General features: G+C 36.1%; 1 protein-coding gene across 1 annotated transcript in view; it reads left to right on the forward strand.

Moving 5' to 3' along the window:
- LRP1B (LDL receptor related protein 1B) overlaps positions 1 to 18,303 on the forward strand; it is a 939,689-nt gene that overhangs the window by 861,536 nt on the left and 59,850 nt on the right. Inside the window, exons 66-71 of the mRNA XM_087710921.1 lie at positions 1,794 to 1,913; positions 2,724 to 2,840; positions 7,303 to 7,409; positions 9,526 to 9,655; positions 12,491 to 12,597; positions 14,110 to 14,242. Of these exons, the coding sequence (XP_087567047.1) occupies positions 1,794 to 1,913; positions 2,724 to 2,840; positions 7,303 to 7,409; positions 9,526 to 9,655; positions 12,491 to 12,597; positions 14,110 to 14,242 (714 nt within the window). The remainder of the gene's footprint in view (positions 1 to 1,793; positions 1,914 to 2,723; positions 2,841 to 7,302; positions 7,410 to 9,525; positions 9,656 to 12,490; positions 12,598 to 14,109; positions 14,243 to 18,303) is intronic.

Consider the following 18,303-nt stretch of genomic DNA (forward strand, 5'->3'; position numbering starts at 1 on the left):
CCCCCCCCCCTGTGCTCCCCCCTTTATGGTACGCGAGCCAAAAATGGTTATCCATCGCTGGTCTATACTATCTAATTTTTTACATTCTTTTGCCAGGTTGGATAAGGAGACCCCATGACTAGTTTATCCTTGGGGATTTCATTTTGCTATCAAATGTCATTGAACCCGGGGGCAGATCAGAAGTTCATAGTCTGTATAGCAGCTACAGACCTGTCCTAAGTCATCAAGCGACAATGCATACTAGTGTTTGCAGTTGGGGCAGCTGTGATGTTCTTTGCTAATAAAGGATATTTACATCAGTCCATTACCATGTCAAAAATCTCTCTGATTGCCTTTCAGCTTGCTAGGCAAGTTCAGTTCAGGTGCCTAGGCTTGTTATTATGGGATTTACCTGCTCCTGATGAAGTGAGCAGGATCTTTCACATTCTGAACTCAGCCCTCTGTTTATTAGAACCAGGTCTTTTAATCACCTGTTTATCAAACTCAAGTCCCTGTATCCTAAAGCTATCCACAAAGTGACTTCTAATTGGTTTCATGTTTCAGTATCAGCTTATAAAGGAAGAGCCACCATGCCCCTCCCTCAAGAAGCCATATGCCTCAATGAAGTCTGGATTTAGCAGTTTTGGATTACAGTATACTTCTGGATGCTATTTTCCTTTCTCTATAGTCAGGTCTAGTCAATATGGATGGAGGAGTTGAGAGCCTTTTATCTATGGGATCCCAACGAGCTTGCCCTCTTTTTTTCTTCAACTTTTATATTAAACTTCCAGGTCAGAATATTTATTGATTCAGGGTCTGGCATCATCAGTCTGCTTTGTATGCAATTATACTTTTAAATTATCCAGAGACCTTTAGTCTCTAAATTCATGTGGAACAAACAACAGGTTTAAACATATTTTTTAATATAATAGTTTTATTTAGCACAGAGGGAATAATATCCAGCTGACTATATGGGATTATCTATGGTAAGAAACAAAATATGGCATAATCTGTTAAAATGCAGATATTGGACAGATACTGCTGGCTTTTACAAAAGTCTATGCAGTATGCTAGTTAATACAGATGTCAATGGCAGGAAACATTCAAAAGAATGTTTTTCAAGAAAAATAAGTTTTATGTAGTTTATTTCTATAAATGCTATTTTCCACATGTCTAATCAAAATCAAGTTCTAAAAATAGATTAAATTACTAAATTATACTAAAGTAAAAATAATTAAAAGTAGTATCCTATATCATGGCAACAAACCCATCCAATTTGATTTACTTTTGAGTAAACATGTATAAGAATAAGTTTAGGATAGTGGTTAAGGTGTTAGGCGAGAAACCAAGAGGCTGTAAATCCTAGTCCTGACTTAGGCACAAAGCCAGCTGGGCAACATTGGCCAATCACCTTGCTTCTGCCCTAGGAAAGTGAGAATGGCAATTTCAGAGAAGAAAAACATTGCTATGAAAACAGCAGGGACTAGTCCAGTCAGTCACCCTAAGTCAAAAACTGACTGAAAGGCAGAAAAAAAGTATATCAGTTAATAATAGATTTAAATTCACTAGAAAAGGATGTATTAGTGTTTCCTTATATTAATCAAATGTAATATATTTCTTTAAAGTACTGTACCTTGTAATAAAGTATATTGCTGAATATACCTTGATAAATTATTTTGAAGTAATAGTTTATTTTCAATAGCTGCATTAAAAGGCATTCAAAAAGATATATAGAATTTAAAAACTCTTGTTGATATTGTCTGATCATCTTAATTCATTTTATAAATACATGTCTTCCTTCTTTTGTTTTAAAGCGGAAAACAGCTGTTCTCCTGACCATTTTCAGTGTAAAACTACAAAGCACTGTATTTCTAAACTGTGGGTATGTGATGAGGATCCGGACTGTGCTGATGGGTCTGATGAAGCAAATTGTGGTGAGTTCTGTAAACAATTTAAGTTCCCCTATGTTTTTCTTATTTATTCAAAATTGGTATATTTGGAAAAGTAACATTACTGGCTATCAACCTGAAGAATTTATATAGCCACCCATCAATCAGAAGATTGATTGTTTGTTGATTGATTATGACCCCATAGTTTGATTCTTACCAGAATAACAAAATAACAGAGTGAAAGGGACCTTGGAGGCCTTCTAGTCTGATTTTGTCTTAATGATTTGTCCCTAACTTCAGATTTTCCAACTGTGCACACATTGCCACTGTAACTGAATTCATGCACCTTTCTGTTCTTTCTTCTCCTTACTTTTGCTAACAGTAGAATATCAGATTATAATGTAATACCATAATGTTAATACATTAAACATTCTGTAATTTACATTCTGTCAGATAGATTTATAAATTCCATGAAAGATTTGAGGATGACACATTTTGCTCTATTATTTCTTAGTGCATTCCAATGCCAAAATAACAGTTTGTTTTATCTAGGGGTTTCAATGGACCAAAATTGGTTTATTCCAAAATTTACCTAATTTATATGGATGCAAGCCAGAAATTTAGTTTATTTAGCAAAAGATTCAATCCAAAATTTATTTTTTTATCTTTCTTTCTGTCCCCTTCTCCTTATAAAGTTTGCATTGTAATCTGGTTCTTTATTTAATACTTTATTGCTTCTACTATTGAAATGTGGTTTAAAATGTGATAACTGGTAATTTGCAATGCATTTTTCTTATTTCTAGTCATGCATATCTAGAAGTATGTTAACAAAAATAGTATAAACTTTTGTGACAGATAAAAAGACATGCGGCCCTCATGAATACCAATGCAAGAATAGCAACTGCATTCCAGATCACTGGCGATGTGACAGTCAAAATGATTGTGGTGACAATTCTGATGAAGAAAACTGCAGTAAGTAATGTCATATTTGTAAACCATTCTACAAAAAAGAGAAAAACACTGCTTTTGTCTCTGTTTCTGCTATTTTTAAAAGACATTTATTTTATCTTAATACTTTAGATAAATTATTAATAATATTGAAGATCAGATCTGCTGATTAATTTTTCTATTTTAATAATTTATTTTTTCTTAAAATGTTCTAGCCTCATTAAAATATTATGAGGACTTAAATAATTCCCAATCTTATAATAATTTCATGAAAGATTACAATTGAAAACCTAAAAACTAATATAAATTAAAAAGAAGTAAGAATAAAAATTAAAAAATTGGAAAGTACAGAAGAGATATGTATAAAATTTTCCCCATCACAAGAGTAAACAATTTTAATAACTTATTACCTTCTTTTAAAATACAATAAATTACCTCTTCTTCCCATATCTCATCTCTTAACTATAAACAAAATATTAAAACCTCATTATTCAATCCTAGCAAAAGTCCATTGAATGTTACCAGATAAAACTGCATATCTATCTTAACCTTGATGAAATAAACCAACTTCAGTTTTTTGTGTCTATTTTTTTGTTAGTATAGTGGTCAAGGTAGAAACATAGAAACCAGGACAGTGGGTTCTAGTCCTGCTTTAGGCATGGAAAACAGGCTGGGTGACTTTGGGACAGTCACTTTCTCTCACTTGAACATACCTCACAGATCATTGGGAAAATATGAGGAGGAAGGAGTATTATGTGTGTTTGGCACCTTGAATAACTTAAAGAGTAATACATGGGAGAATGATAATCTTTATATTCCTTACCTGTAATTTTAACAATCTTGGGTTTAAATCCCTTCAAATAATAGCCAATAATTTATTTCTTATTTGTTTTTTGTAAATCCAGTATATAAAAGGTATCCAATTCACTCTTCTGGTTTGTTACTTCGATGTCCCTTTTAATTATTAACACATAAACTGGTTTCATTTGTATGTCCAATAAAATATCTTTTCCCATATCACCAGGATGGTGAACCTGTGGCACGCGGAGCCATTTGTCAGGGCACATGAGACATTGCCCTGGCAGCTGGCCAATACGCATGTGCCCGCTGGCCAACTGACTTTTTGAGGCCATTTTTCGCCCTCCCCAGGCTACAGAGGCTTTATAGGAGCCTGGAAAGGGCAAAAACAGCCTCCCCCTCCTCCCAGAGGCCCTCTGGAGGCTTCAAGAGCTTCCCTGAAGCCTCCGGAGTGCAAAAAACTGGTCCTATGGGCAAACCGGAACTTTGGAAACAGGCTTCCGGTTTGCTCGTAGCGCCAGTTTTAGCCCTCTGGAGCCTTCAGGGGTCTTCCGGAGGCTTCCCTGAAAGCTCTGGAGGGCTAAGACTGGCCCTATAAGCAAATCAGAAGTCACTTCCAGTTTGTCCATAGGGCTGTTTTTCATCCTCTGGAGCCTTTAGGGAAGCCTCCTGAAGGTCCCTACGGACAAACCGGAAGTGACTTTGGAGCTTGGGATGGGTGAAAAAAGCATGCAAAAAATGGGGGGGGGGAGCGCTGTCCATGTGTCGCACATTGTATTATGAGTGTGGCACACCCATGCACAACCCCCCTGTGCTCCCCCCATTTTTGGCATGTGAGCCAAAAAAGGTTCAACATCACTGCCATATCATTTTTGTAAATTGTTATTTTTAAGACTACATCAACTCATTTCAATCCAGTCTGGTAGAGCTTGCTCCTCTCTAACATCATTTACACTCCATCTGTGACAGATGTTCTTAAAATTAACATCTGAGTCCACTATTCACAAATATCATTAAAAATGTCCAGTATTAAAATATTTTACTCCATTCTGTATTAACAAGATGACTTTAAGTATTCTTCTCATGTAGTTGTAATCTTTCATTTATTCTAATTTCTAAGGTCCAACTTTTATCATGTTTCCCTACTGTTTGCCTCCAGTTTCCCCACTAAGGAATTCAGACAATAATTTCCCACAAAAAAGATTTTTATAATTAATTTTAATGTTTTATTTCAAATCCATCTGGACCTTTAGTCTATTTTTAACTTTCCAAAGTCAACTTGTTAAATACCCTCTAGCTCTTTATTCCAAAAAGTAGGTGTTTTTTTAAAAAAAATGTTAAACTTGTCCTTAAAACTTGTTTCATTAAGGGGCCTCACACAGTAAATTTGATTAAAAACTTCTTGTTCTGATTGTTCCTATTATTTAAAAAGCATTACAAAATTATTCAAAAGAATTATTTCTGGTCAAGCGTTCTGTCCATAGAAGCTACGTACATTATGACTATGGGCTTAGATGGAATCCCTCAATTCTTAGCTGCTTGCTTAAATTGACCAGGGCTCCTGAAGTGTACTATTGAGGAACAACTCTCTGGAATACATGTGGGCAGACTCACAATCTCTCCTTTCTCCAAAGAATTTTGCCAGCCACAATCCAGCATCTGGATTGTTTGACAATCTCCATTGTAAATGCCATCTCTGCTCCTTCAGAGATATTTTGCTTGTTATGTCTTCACTGGAAGTCCTAGTACTTGAGTCAATTCTTAATGTCATTTTAATCTAAAATAGCAAAAAGATATAAATTCTAAATATATTGATGTATTTTTTGCTAATATACTAAAACAGTTTATTATTAAAATTGCAGACTAGAAGCCATTTCATCATATCTATACATAAATTAGCTGTACTATACAACAATTATTGCCCCATTTTTAAAACAATTATTGCCCCTATAAATTATAAGAAGATTTTCAAATCTTTGATAAAGTTCCTTATCAAAACTTTTTGTGTATGACTAAAGAAGTCCTGACTTTTTGTCAGAGAGACAGCAAGTAGAATAGGAATAAATTAGCGTTTTTATTCAGTAGAGTAAGTAGAAACTCTCAAGGATCAGTGCGGAGAACAGTGCTTTTCATCTTGATCAATTATCCTGATTTAGGAGTAAACAGTGATCTTTGTAGAGGATATCAAACAATTCAACCAACAAAAATGGCTGTGAAAAAGTCCAGAAGGAGCTCTTCAAATTGGGTGAATGGTGAACCAAATGACAAATGCAATATTGTTTAAAGAAGTATAAATATATGTACATTGGAAGATGAGGTGGGCTAATTCAAATATCAATTGATGTGGTTTAAAGTACCTAAAGTTTATGTCACAATTAGGCTCATAGTTAATTGTTCAATGAAAATGACACAACATGGTATGGAAATTGGGAACAAGGAAAACTTCACAGTAGAGACCATTAGGAATTGGGCTGAAGTTTTTTTTAAAAAAAAATATCCAACATTGCAATGCCCTTATATAAAACTATGGTTAAGGTAATCCACTATCCAACTTTAATAATTGTATAATGTTTATTACTGTGGTTTTATAATATTTTATTTTTTTGTAAAACAGGATTTTATTGCAGAAAGAAATGAAATAATAAAAAATAACTGAGGTGTCTTGATTTCAGCAGATTATTAGAATGCTTTAAGGCATTTTCTTCCTGCTTTTGGCATCCCAAGTCATTTTTAATTTTGGTTATACAGGGGATAAATTCCAGTTTTTCTTTTCCTAATTATAATTATATGAAGAGGAACATAATAGCTAAGGTGTTCAACTTAGATACCAGTGATTCAGATGTTCCCACTTGACTATAAATTTCAGGGGATAACTTGAAGTAAACATCTTTCAGACCAATTCACCTCATATGGAGTAGCAGGGATGAATTAGTAGAAAACCCATGATTCTCTAAGAATTGTGTTCAGCCCCTTTTCTTTCTGCTGTTAAGAAGTAAGAATTTTAGTTCACTTCACTTTAAAGTATGGCAGGAGTGTCAAACTCATGTCATCACAGCAGCATCACAGGACATATCAGGATGTTTTTTCCCCTTCACTAAATTGGGCATGGGCTTGGCCAGCACGTGATGCATCTGGCCCATGGGCTGTGAATTTGAGAGCCCTGAGGTATGGCATCAATGACCTGTAGAAAGTGACAGTAGAAAGTGTTCCTCTTTTAAAACACTTGGACCAGGAGCTATCAAGTGAATCTGATTTGAAACATATTTAAAGCAGGCAAAACAAAGCAATTATTTGCCCAGAATCCATATATAACCTGTAGGATTCAATCATAAAATGTGATGATGGCCATTAATTTCTTGGCTTTAACAGGTGATAGGATAAATAAGGGAAAACAAGTTTATCAAAGACTATCAGTTTTTAAATTTGTAAGATATCTGAGTTGGGAACATTAAGCAGCAAATATCAGTTGTAGAGGAACAAGAGTGGAAGCAGGGTATTTATTGCTATATTTTATTTATATCCAACGGTTCAATCAGAAGTTCAAAGCAGCCTGCATAGCACCCCAGCTTCCTATTTCTCCTTTCATCGTTTATATTTCAGTAACAAGCACATAGTGTCTTCCTATTTAAGAACTGAGAGAAACAAGCAGTTGAAAGGATTAGACTTTAGATATTTTTTCTTTTTCCAGAACCACAAACATGCTCTCAGAAGGATTTTCACTGCTCAAATGGAGACTGCATGTCTGCAAGATTCTGGTGCGATGGTGATTATGACTGTGCAGATGGCTCAGATGAGGTAAAGTAGCATTTGGTTGTAGTTTTTCAAATCATCTGTTTTGTTACTTACTGAAGGTAAATCATGAGGAATCAGGTAGTCATAACAGTGCAAGAAATCAAGAGGGAAGACTATAGGCCACCTGGAAAATGACATCTAGAAAGTATAAAAGACTACAATATGCATTATTTTGAGCAGTTCATTTAGGGAAATCACAATAACAAGTTTTTGAACTTTAAAAATCAATTATTATAAATTGTCAATTAAACCCTGAATGAAATTATTTCTTATTCTTGGAGCAGAGAGAATAATGGCCAATAGATAGTAAATCAAAAACTGTCCTGTGTACTGACATTCATTCCACACAATAACTGTGGAGAAAAGATTGCCTTTGATGACATGCTCCATCATGATGCCTGGATAATGCATGAGTAGTGTGAATGGCCTTGTGGCAGCAAGTGAAGAGACTGCATTTTGATTTTTTTATTCTTGAAGGGAGAAAAGGCTGCATTTTAAAAGAGACAAAAATGAATAATTGAGAAAAAAGAAAAATAGGAATTATATCTCTCTTTTTTTGTACTCTGTCCAAGCACAAAGATACTGTGTTTCTCTGAAAATAAGACAGGGTCTTATTTTCTTTTGACTCCCGAAATAAGCTGTTGGCCTTATTTTCAGGGAGGTCTTATTATTTTTGAGGTGCAGGAGGCAGTGACCATGGTCACCACATGGCTGCTGCAGTGTTGCAATATTTTTGGGGAGGGCTTATTTTCAGGGAATGGTTTATTTTAGTGCATGCGCTCAAAAGCCTGATTAGGATTATTATCCGGGTAGGTATTATTTTCAAGAAAACAGGGTAGGTACTTTATTTCCAAATGAATAGAGAAATATGATGAAAGGAGATATTATCTGTATTTCAGTAGCGTACTTCCCTATAAGTGTCCTAGGGAGAAGAAAATCTGGAGTGAGAGATAGTTGAGAATGAGTAAGTGATAGAGAAAAAAGTAAAGAAAATGGATATAAATAACAAGAAAACAATGGTGGATTAAGGTCAAAAATAAACTATAATTCTGTATTTCCGCACAATATTTGTCACTTTTCAAAAGAAACTATAATATCTTTTTATGTATAAGTGATTGATCCAGTGAGAAAGTAATGGGCTTTAATGGTCTCTAGGACACTTCATTGCTAAGAAATAGAACCAGAATGAGAAGATATAACTTCAGACTACAAATGCTGTGTAATCATTTTGGAACTGTGGCAGCAAAACCTTAAAGAATACTTTTTAGCCTAAAATATTTTAGAAAATGTAGGTGATTTATTGTTATTTTGTTTATTAAATTTCTTCACTGCTAATGTCTCCTAAGTAACTCTTAGCAGTTTACAATTAAATATATGCATATTTGTGACCAAATAAATTTGATCTTGCCCAAAGAAGGAGGGGCTGGGGGAATGGAAGAAGGAGGAGGAGGAATAACGTTTGTTAGCTATGACAACCCTTTAACAGAAAAAAAATACCTTCCTTAACCTAATTGCTGGAAAATGTCAGCAGTTCCAGAACTTGACCCATGAATAATATGTTTCAGAATTTTCAGAATGTATTCTGAACAATGTAGGAGGTGGATCTATCTATTTCTTATTTGTGTCACATTTGTGTCATGGTCACATGTCTTTTCTAGTAATTCTAAACAACAAGAAATAGATCCACCTACCACACTGGCTGCTTTGGAAAAGTAGAAGACCTGTTGTGATCAATTAGTGAATTTTGTAAGAAAAATGCTAACAGATACGATTCAGTTTAAACTCTATAGAAATTGAGGGTAAATGTGTTTCCACTACTCAAAATGTTACATGTAATATAATATCTTATATTGCTCTTGTTGCTCTCTGTCTGGAGAAAAGGCAAAATGTTGTTTTTTTAAAATAAAGAGCAAAATAAATGTAATTTATGTTAGTCTATTTTAACAGATGAATACAGTTATTTTTATAACTGTTAAACTATTGACCTTTGTGAGACTTCCTATTGCAGTTGTTAGTTATAAAAGCGAAGAATTCTCAAATATATTAAGGCCTGTTTTTACTTTAAATATATTTGATTGGTATTATATTAATTAAATTAGTTGTACTGTTTTTATATCAGAGATATTGTGACTCTGACTGCTTAAAAGACCAGTTTCAGTGCTCCAATGGTCATTGCATAGCAGCAAAATGGAAATGTGATGGATATGATGACTGCATATTGGGAGAGGATGAGAAGAATTGTGATTCAGGTAAATGTTTACCCATTTTAATGATAGGAACACTTAGGATATAATGTGAAAAATAATATTATATTACTTTCTGAATATACACCCAAAATTAAATGACCATAAATTTAAGAAACTCTCTGGAAACTTTAAATATCGATGGAATCCCTCTGTTTGGTTATTAAGTGGTGTACAAATCTAGTATTTTTTTCTCTCTTTCTCTCATTCACATATATACAATGTCTGCATGTGTGTGTATATTTTTATAGATTTTCACAGGTATAGGTATGCAGGTCTTGGCGTATTTGGGTTTCTTCCCATGTAAGATTGACAGTATCTTGGTGATGTTTCAACGAGGTCACACTCGTCATCTTCATGCTGGTGCCTTTGGCTTTGTGCTTGTACGAGCAAAGTGTGATCGGAGCTGCCATTTTTTTTATAAATGTAGGTGGGGGGCATGTGGAATGTTGGCTTTCTTGCTTTAAACACAGCCAACAAATCCGTTTAAAACAACAAAGCCAACATTCCACACACACATACCTATATTTGTAGAAAAATGGCAGCTCCGATCACGCTTTGCTCGCACAAGTACGAAGCCAAAGACACCAGCCTGAAGATGACGAGTGTGACCTCGTTGAAACATCGCCAAGATACTGTCAATCTTACACAGGAAAAGACCCAAATGCGCCAAGACCTGCATACATGTATGTATGTATGTATGTATGTATGTATGTATGTATGTATGTATGTGTTGTCACTCAGCAGCAGTCTTCTGTGAGTCTTTTCGGGATGCAAGATTAACTATGCAGCTGGGGCTCGTTAGGGGCATCTTCTGGGGATAAAAGGACGGATGGTGCCATGCCCTGATTGCAGGAGTCAACGTTCATTTGTGTGTTCAACGTTCATTGATCCTCGGTCGTGGTTTCTTGGATGGACACTTGGAGAAGTGATTTGATTTCTATAACCCTGATTCGTAGAGACATTTGAAGAAGTGCTTTTTGTTCACCTTGTATTGCCGTAAGAGAGATTTGTTTTGCATTCCGTTATCTTCAGGCAGAGACTTTAATTAGGTTTATTTTGGGCTCATAGCCAGTTTGAGCCGAGGACTGATAAAGAGAATTCCTTTTAAGTTTGTTTGCATGTCGTCTGTTAACGAGCCGAGAAGGGGGGGACAGAACAGTTTGACTCCTGCCAACAAGCCTCCATTTCATTAATTATGGAACAATTAATGGCTGAAAATAGGCAAATGGCACAACAAATCGCGATGTTTTCGGACCAAATTACGCAGTTGCAGAGAGCTGCAAAAAAAAAAAAAAACCTCAGCCAAGGAGGAAGTGCCCAGTAGCCATGCCAGATAAATATGATGGGAGTCTGGCCATGTTTTCCACGTTACTGGGACAATGCCAGCTGTTCCTGAGTTTGAGAGCGGAGGACTTTCCCACTGACTGGACGAAGGTGGGATTCATTATCAGTTTGCTCTCAGGCACAGCTGCCCATTGGGCTACCCCCTTGTTAATTCAGCAGAGCCCTTTGTTGGACAACTTCCAGGACTTTTGTCAGTACTTCAAATGGATGTTTGAAGATCCTATCAAAGGGGAAACATCAGCTAGAAGTATGAAGTCACTGCAGCAGGGGATTGGTTCATTGTAGGACTATGTGATGGAATTCAGGCTGCGTATCCAGGATTCCACGTGGAATGAACCAGCTCTAATGGACACGTTCCAGGATGGATTGTTTGAGGCCTTGCAGGATGAACTGGTGAGGGTGGAAAGGCCACCGACGTTCGACGTGTTGGTCCACCTGTGCCTCCGGATAGACGCCCAGCTGCAGAGGCGAAGGCCTCGCCGTGCATTCCAGGAGACCACCAGAATGCCAGTTCAGCAAGGGACTGCAGTGGACTGGGAGGAGCCCATGGAGTTGGGTGCTGTCAGACCTCGAGTGTCACGGACAGAGATGGACAGAAGACGTGCGGAGGGGTTGTGCTTCTACTGTGGGGATCTTGGACACCTGGCTGGGAGTTGCCCCAAGAAGAACAGAAGGGTTGCGCGGACTGCAGCTGTCCCTCAGCAATGCACTATCATGTCGGACAACCAGCACGTTTGTGGGCCGTGATATCCTGTTCGCACAAGGTAGCGTGCGTTTGGGGGGGGTGGAGTCCCAGGGCGGATGCCCTGCTGAGTAAAGTAGAGAACTCTGACCCTGCGAACTCGCTTCCACTACTAACTGTTCTACCCTTTGCATCCTGCGCTGCCATTTGTCATCCAGTGAGCAAGCAGTCTCTGATGCGGGATGCGCAGCGGGGTGACGACTGGGTGGAGCGACGAAAGGTGGAAGTGGGGCCGGCGTCCCCATGGACTTCGGAAGGGGATTGTTTGAAGTGTCGGGGCCGGCTCTATGTTCCCGCAGGGCACATCCGTCGACAGGTGTTCTTGCAGGTTCATTGTGCGTCTGCATCAAGACATTGGGTTTTTTTTTTGACGTTGCGCCTGGCCTCCTGTCAATTTTGGTTGCCCCATCTGAAAAATGACATGCGGAGGTGCGTGGAGTCATGTGCCCAGTGCCAATGGGCCAGGTCTGCAAGGAGAACTCCGCCAAGATTCCAGCCTTTGTCAACCCCGGTCCTCGCAGCACCAATAGTATTTGTGACTACATTTTTACCATTCTATTGTTAAAGTCTTGAGTGATGGTATGAGGACAAAGATAAACATATTATCACTCACCCAAATTCTTCACCACATTTTGTACGTCATGGTCCATTGCATTCTAGGTTTTTGAAGATAAAGTAAACCCAAATGTGCTATCTATTATCTGAAATTATGTTATTTCATCTGCCTATTCTCAATATTATGTCTTAAACAGAATTTCCAACCTGCTCTTCAAGTGAATATGTCTGTGCCAATGGAGGTTGTATCTCAGCATCTTTTAGATGCAATGGAGAATATGATTGTCCTGATGGTTCCGATGAAGTAAGACATTAAATATTTTAATCTGATCTAATGTTTTCTTTTACAAGTTTATAAATTTGAATTTAAAATAACAATCCTGTAGAATAACTGTTGATTCAGCAATTTATCCAGAAAACATAGATCCAATAGTTAGTAAAATTCTGCAGTTAGTAAACTAATGAGTATTAATGTTACAATAAAAAATTAGTTGGCTAGGTTGCAAATTTAATTTTATTATAACTGTATATAAATCCTTTCTTGTTTTTATTGTTTTTTTTTTTAAAAAATCTTTATACTGAAATAATTTCATTTTTCATTTTTGTTTTCAGTTACATGATTTTGTTTTCCCAAAATAATGCATTAATAAATAAATAAAGAACAGTTTTTAAAACTGTGTGGCTGATTGTTTTGTGAATAAGAATTAGTGGGCATTTTCTCAGTGGTGCAGAAGAATTGCTTTACTATATACCATATTTTTCGGAGTATAAGATGCTCCGAAGTATAAGATGCACCTATCTTTTGGGGAGGAAAAAAAGAATAAAAATCTGCCTCTGCCTCCCAACAATTTGCCTCTTTGCCCCAAACAGCAAACAGTATAGAAGATATACACTGTTTGTGATGTTACATTTCAGACTATACTTGTACAGATGCTGTTAAAATTGATGTGGCTTTCTGGAAGCATACATTATTCTCTGCTGTTTAAAAGAAGATACAATAGCACTGGGCCTCATCAGATAAAGCATTTATTTTAAAAAACTTCGTTTTGTTAAGTTGTCTAGAACAATAATAAAGCAGTCTTTCAAAAATAAGTCTAATAATTGTAACATTCTATAGGCATTTATACTAATTGACTTACTTCCTTGCAGCAAACAGCCTGTTTCCATTTAGTCTGATTAAAAGAAAAAAAAATCTGCCTCTGCCACCCAGCAATTTGCCTTGTTGCAGCAAACACAAGTTTCACTTTCAAATTCAGTTTAAGCACGGGGCTCCCAATGATCAGCTGTTTCAAGCTGCAGGGATTCCCATAGCCTATTGCCCCCTCTGCAAGCCCCGTTTTCTCCGTTTGCTGCAAGGAGGTAAATTGCTGGGAGGCAGAGGCCAAAGGGTGGGGGCAGGTGGGTGGGTGGGTCTATATTGGGTGTATAAGACCCAGCCAAATTTTGCCCTCTTTTGGGGGGGGAAGGTGCATCTTATACTCTGAAAAATACAGTAAGCTTAATTATAATCCCCTGGATTTTCCTTAAAGATACCTAATCTTCAAAATGTATTTATTAAGAGTATATGGAGATGTGGATAATAGGGAAAAGAATAAGGTATCTTTATTGCCAAGGAGCTTTTGAAAATTGATTATTATTTCCAGTTAAAAATTGTGAATGTAATATTTTATATTCTGTGATGATCATAGTCTTATCAATACAAAATACCAATGATTAAATTATTAAATTTGTTTTGCTGAATTCTGGTTGCTCCAATTATACTTCTGTTACTTGATTGGTAATACTCACTGCTATATATGAATATATGTTTACACAGATGCACTGTATAACAGAATGTAAAGAAGACCAATTTCAATGTAAAAATAAAGCATACTGTATACCTATCAGATGGCTTTGTGATGGAATTCAAGATTGTGTGGATAACAGTGATGAACTAAATTGTGACAGAGGTAAGGTCCCCCCTCTCTTTTCATGACTATATTTATAGTTAGTTATTTGCTGAATGTGTATCTCATCTTTTGTCTAACCCAGGTTAGATGGGGCTTTCCCATCATTTTTTCTCCTACAACTCTGTGAAAAAGTAACTGGCATAAAGCTACCCAGCAAAATTTTCTATAGCTGCTGATAGACTTGTTTTTCTCTAGTCCAAATCCAACATATTAAGCACTACATTACATTATTCTGTCAGAATAAAACATGTTCTTTTGCAAGTCTATACAGATCAGCCATTCTACTGAGTTAAATAGTTCATCCTCTACATTTCTCAAGTAAGGTAATTTTTGAAAGTATTTTTACCTTAGGAATTATCTATAAATACTGCAAAGATATTATTTTCTGCACCAGAAATATATTTCAGAAACCACTTCATATAAATCAAGTTAATATTTTTCCTTTCTATTTATTATGTGAACATTTTACATGCATGTTAAATTTACTTTTTATTATTACATATATAAATATATATAAATAACTATTTAAAATACAAATAAACAAAAATAATATCTCACTGACACCATTTTCATATAGTATAGAGATCAGGGGTGGGTTGAAGTCGGCACTACTGCCAGTTTGATGTGTGTGCAATTTTGTATGCATGCCTGACACGTGCTCTGCGGGCGTGCACAGTTGCCCATAAATAGGTCTGTGCATGTGCAGAACATTAAAAACTGGGGGAAAAAACATTCTGCCCTAACTGGGGGAACCAGACCAGCCGAACTGGTCTGAACTGGTAGAAACTCATTCTGTTAGAGATAGATGTGTGATGGTAGCAATTATTATGACATTTTATAAAGTTTAAAATACACTATTATAATTGGTGGTGTATATGTGGATGTGTATATACATTCACATTCATACATACACCCCACAAATATGTCTATACAAAATACAGAGTGTTCATTTTAATTATGGCAATAATCCTTATATAAAGAACATAATTCACAAAGGATGTTTAAAACTAATAATGATCTGATACTTGCTTTTTAAAATTCTTTTGTGTTTCTATTAATATAAATTATGTTAACAAATTTTGTATAATTGTAAATGTAGACTTATGCCAATAAATTTATATTACTTTATATTCAACATTATTTTTCTTTTGCTATTAATATTTCCTTGTAGTAATAACATTGATTAAAAACAAGTTTATTACAGGTAGTCCTCGACTTACAATCATTTGTTTAGTAACTATTCAAAGTTACGATGATTCTGAAAAAAGTGACTTATGGCCGTTTTTCACACGGCCATTGCAGCATCCCCCAGTCATGTGATCAAAATTTGGATACTTGGCAATTGGTTCATAATTACGATGTTTGCAGCATTCTGGGGTCATGTGATTAACTTTTGTGACCTTCTGACAAGCAAAGTCAACGGGGATTGTGATATCTCCGCCATTAGACAGATTCACTTTACAACCATGTTACTAATTTACCAACAGCAGCGACTCACTTAACAACTGGTGCTAAAAAGGTTGTAAAATGGGGCAAATTCACACAACTGTCTCGCTTAGCAGCTAAAGAAATATTGGCCTCAGTTATGGTCATACATCGAGGACCACCTGTATTTAGAAGCATTGGAGAAACCATACAGATCCATAAACATTAAAAGAATACCATGAACAAATCAATATTACTGAAGGCAGGTGAGAAATAAGAAACACAAAGCAGAAATAGATGAAATATCCTTGTGAATTGTCATTTTTAGTATTGGAATGATTTTAGTGAAAATGTCTAATGGTGGAGATATCACAATTATTCTTACTTTCCTTTATGGAAAGAGTTAGTAATAGACAATAGTATTAGAGATGTATTTCCCCTCTTGAAGTTTAAACTAGTTAAGATGGCACTTTGCTGCTTACACCATCTCTAGAGCTATTCTCAGTGATTATCAGATAGTAGCTACTTTTCTTGCAATGGGAAGTTTATGCAGAGTTTGTCAGGTGCCACTTTATATATACTGAGAAGTCTCTATATACAGAGAATTTTACTTATGCAAGTCTTGAAATAAGCAGCAGGAACAAGAAAAACAACATTTTAAGTGACATGCAACATTGTGTAACATATTTCTGGTACTATATTGAGATTATCCTTTTCTCCCTCCCACCCCACCCTGCCAGCAGCAAAATACTTTGACACAGATTTTAAAGGGTACAGGAGACTTCAGGAAGAAAGGAATATCATTATCTTCCCTTTCCACTGTGGGATGTGTCCAGTGGTGGGTTACAGCCGGTATGGCCCGGTACAAGCATACTGGTGCCTGCTGGGATCACCAAGTATCGTTCTGGTATGGTGCTCCGGAGGGCCCACCCACCCACCTGCCCTCCTTACCTGTATTTGATCCAATTTGCACGTGCACAGAGCATACAATGCCTGTGTGACGATCCACTGAACAGCTGGAGTGTTGCAGGCAGTGGGTGCACATGCAGAAAGAAAGGTAGGTAGGTAGGTAGGTAGATAAATAGATAGATGATAGGTAGGTAGGTAGGTAGGTAGGTAGGTAGGTAGGTAGGTAGGTAGGTAGGTAGGTAGGTAAATCTAATGCCTGCCTAAAGAACCAAATTTTCATCAAATTCCTAAATATTAATGATAGGTTGGTCATCTTCTGGGCCAGTTGATTTGATGGGAGGGGAGCTCCAAAAGAAAATGCTTGCTTCTGAGTCCCTCATGCTACCCCTTTTGAATGCACTTCAAATTTTGAAATTAGTATGCAAGAAGGTATATCATTGTAGTGTTAATCAAAGATCTAGTTTCTTAGTTATATACATTTTTCCTGCATTTGGTTTTTAAAGTGCAGATGAAAGAACACATCCTATTTTATCTAGCACAGGTTAGTTTCATTTCAAGTGAGCTGCTTGTCATCTGTTCCTAATCTGAAAGACATTATGAATGGATTATTTGAATTTTCTCTGAAAAGCAGACAAATATAAAGTATGTACAGAAATTTTTGTGCAAGTAAGAGTGATTACACTTGAATTTGTATTCAATGGGTATTATTCAGTAATATGACTGCTTCAATACAAATATAAATGATGCATTTGCATTATTTATGCATGCTTCATTTAATAAATGAAACTGGTTTAGGATTTTTACTATAATAACTAACAATATTTAATACCTTTGATCTAAAAATGAACTATATTTTTTCAAAAATATATTTCTATAGGTGTCTAGTTGAAAGAATTGTTGATTATGTTAATTGCAACTGATAAATTATATGAAGGGCATGCATTTTTCATATTTAGCATTTCTGTAGCCTGATACTATAAATGCCTGATATTAGGGGTAATGAAAATAAAAGGCTTTGTATTAATGTAGCACACCAACAGTAATAGATCTGTGCTGAACATAGTCTTAAGATAAAATTTTAGAAACATAGTAAAATACATTTACTGCAAATTTGAAATATTCAGATTCAGAATAAAATTTATATGAAGGAAGGTTTTACTGTATTGACCCTTTCTCAAGTTTCCAAGGATAAATTAATTCTATAAATGTATAGAATTGGTTTTTTTATAAAGAAGCATAGGTAAGGCTTCTATGCTATATTTTATTTTATGTTTATGGCTTTCCACATATGTTTGTATTTTCCTTTTGCTCTTTCTTTTCTATTCCTTTATATTTGCCTCTTATCTTACAAAATGTCAATAGCTTTGTTCCAAATGTTGTAGAATTTTGCAGTGGAACATTAACATGTATTAGCATGGGACTGTAAATAATAAAACATTGATAATTTCATGAAAATTTGCCCACTACGTTTTAATGTATGGAGAGCCAATTTGGTCAAGTGGTTAAGGGACCAGGTTAGAAACGAAGAAACTATGAGTTCTAGTCCCGCATTAGGAGCCGAGGTGGCGCAGTGGGTAGAGTGCAGTACTGCAGCCACTTCAGCTGACTGTTAGCTGCAGTTCGGCGGTTCAAATCTCACCAGCTCAAGGTTGACTCAGCCTTCCATCCTTCCGAGGTGGGTAAAATGAGGACTCAAACTGTGGAGGCAATATGCTGAATCTGTAAAC

This window comes from Thamnophis sirtalis, unplaced genomic scaffold, assembly GCF_051295495.1.
Source record: "Thamnophis sirtalis isolate CommonGarterSnake01/CBP01778 unplaced genomic scaffold, rThaSir2_p1.2 scaffold_1, whole genome shotgun sequence".
NCBI classification, from domain to species: Eukaryota; Metazoa; Chordata; class Lepidosauria; order Squamata; family Natricidae; genus Thamnophis; species Thamnophis sirtalis.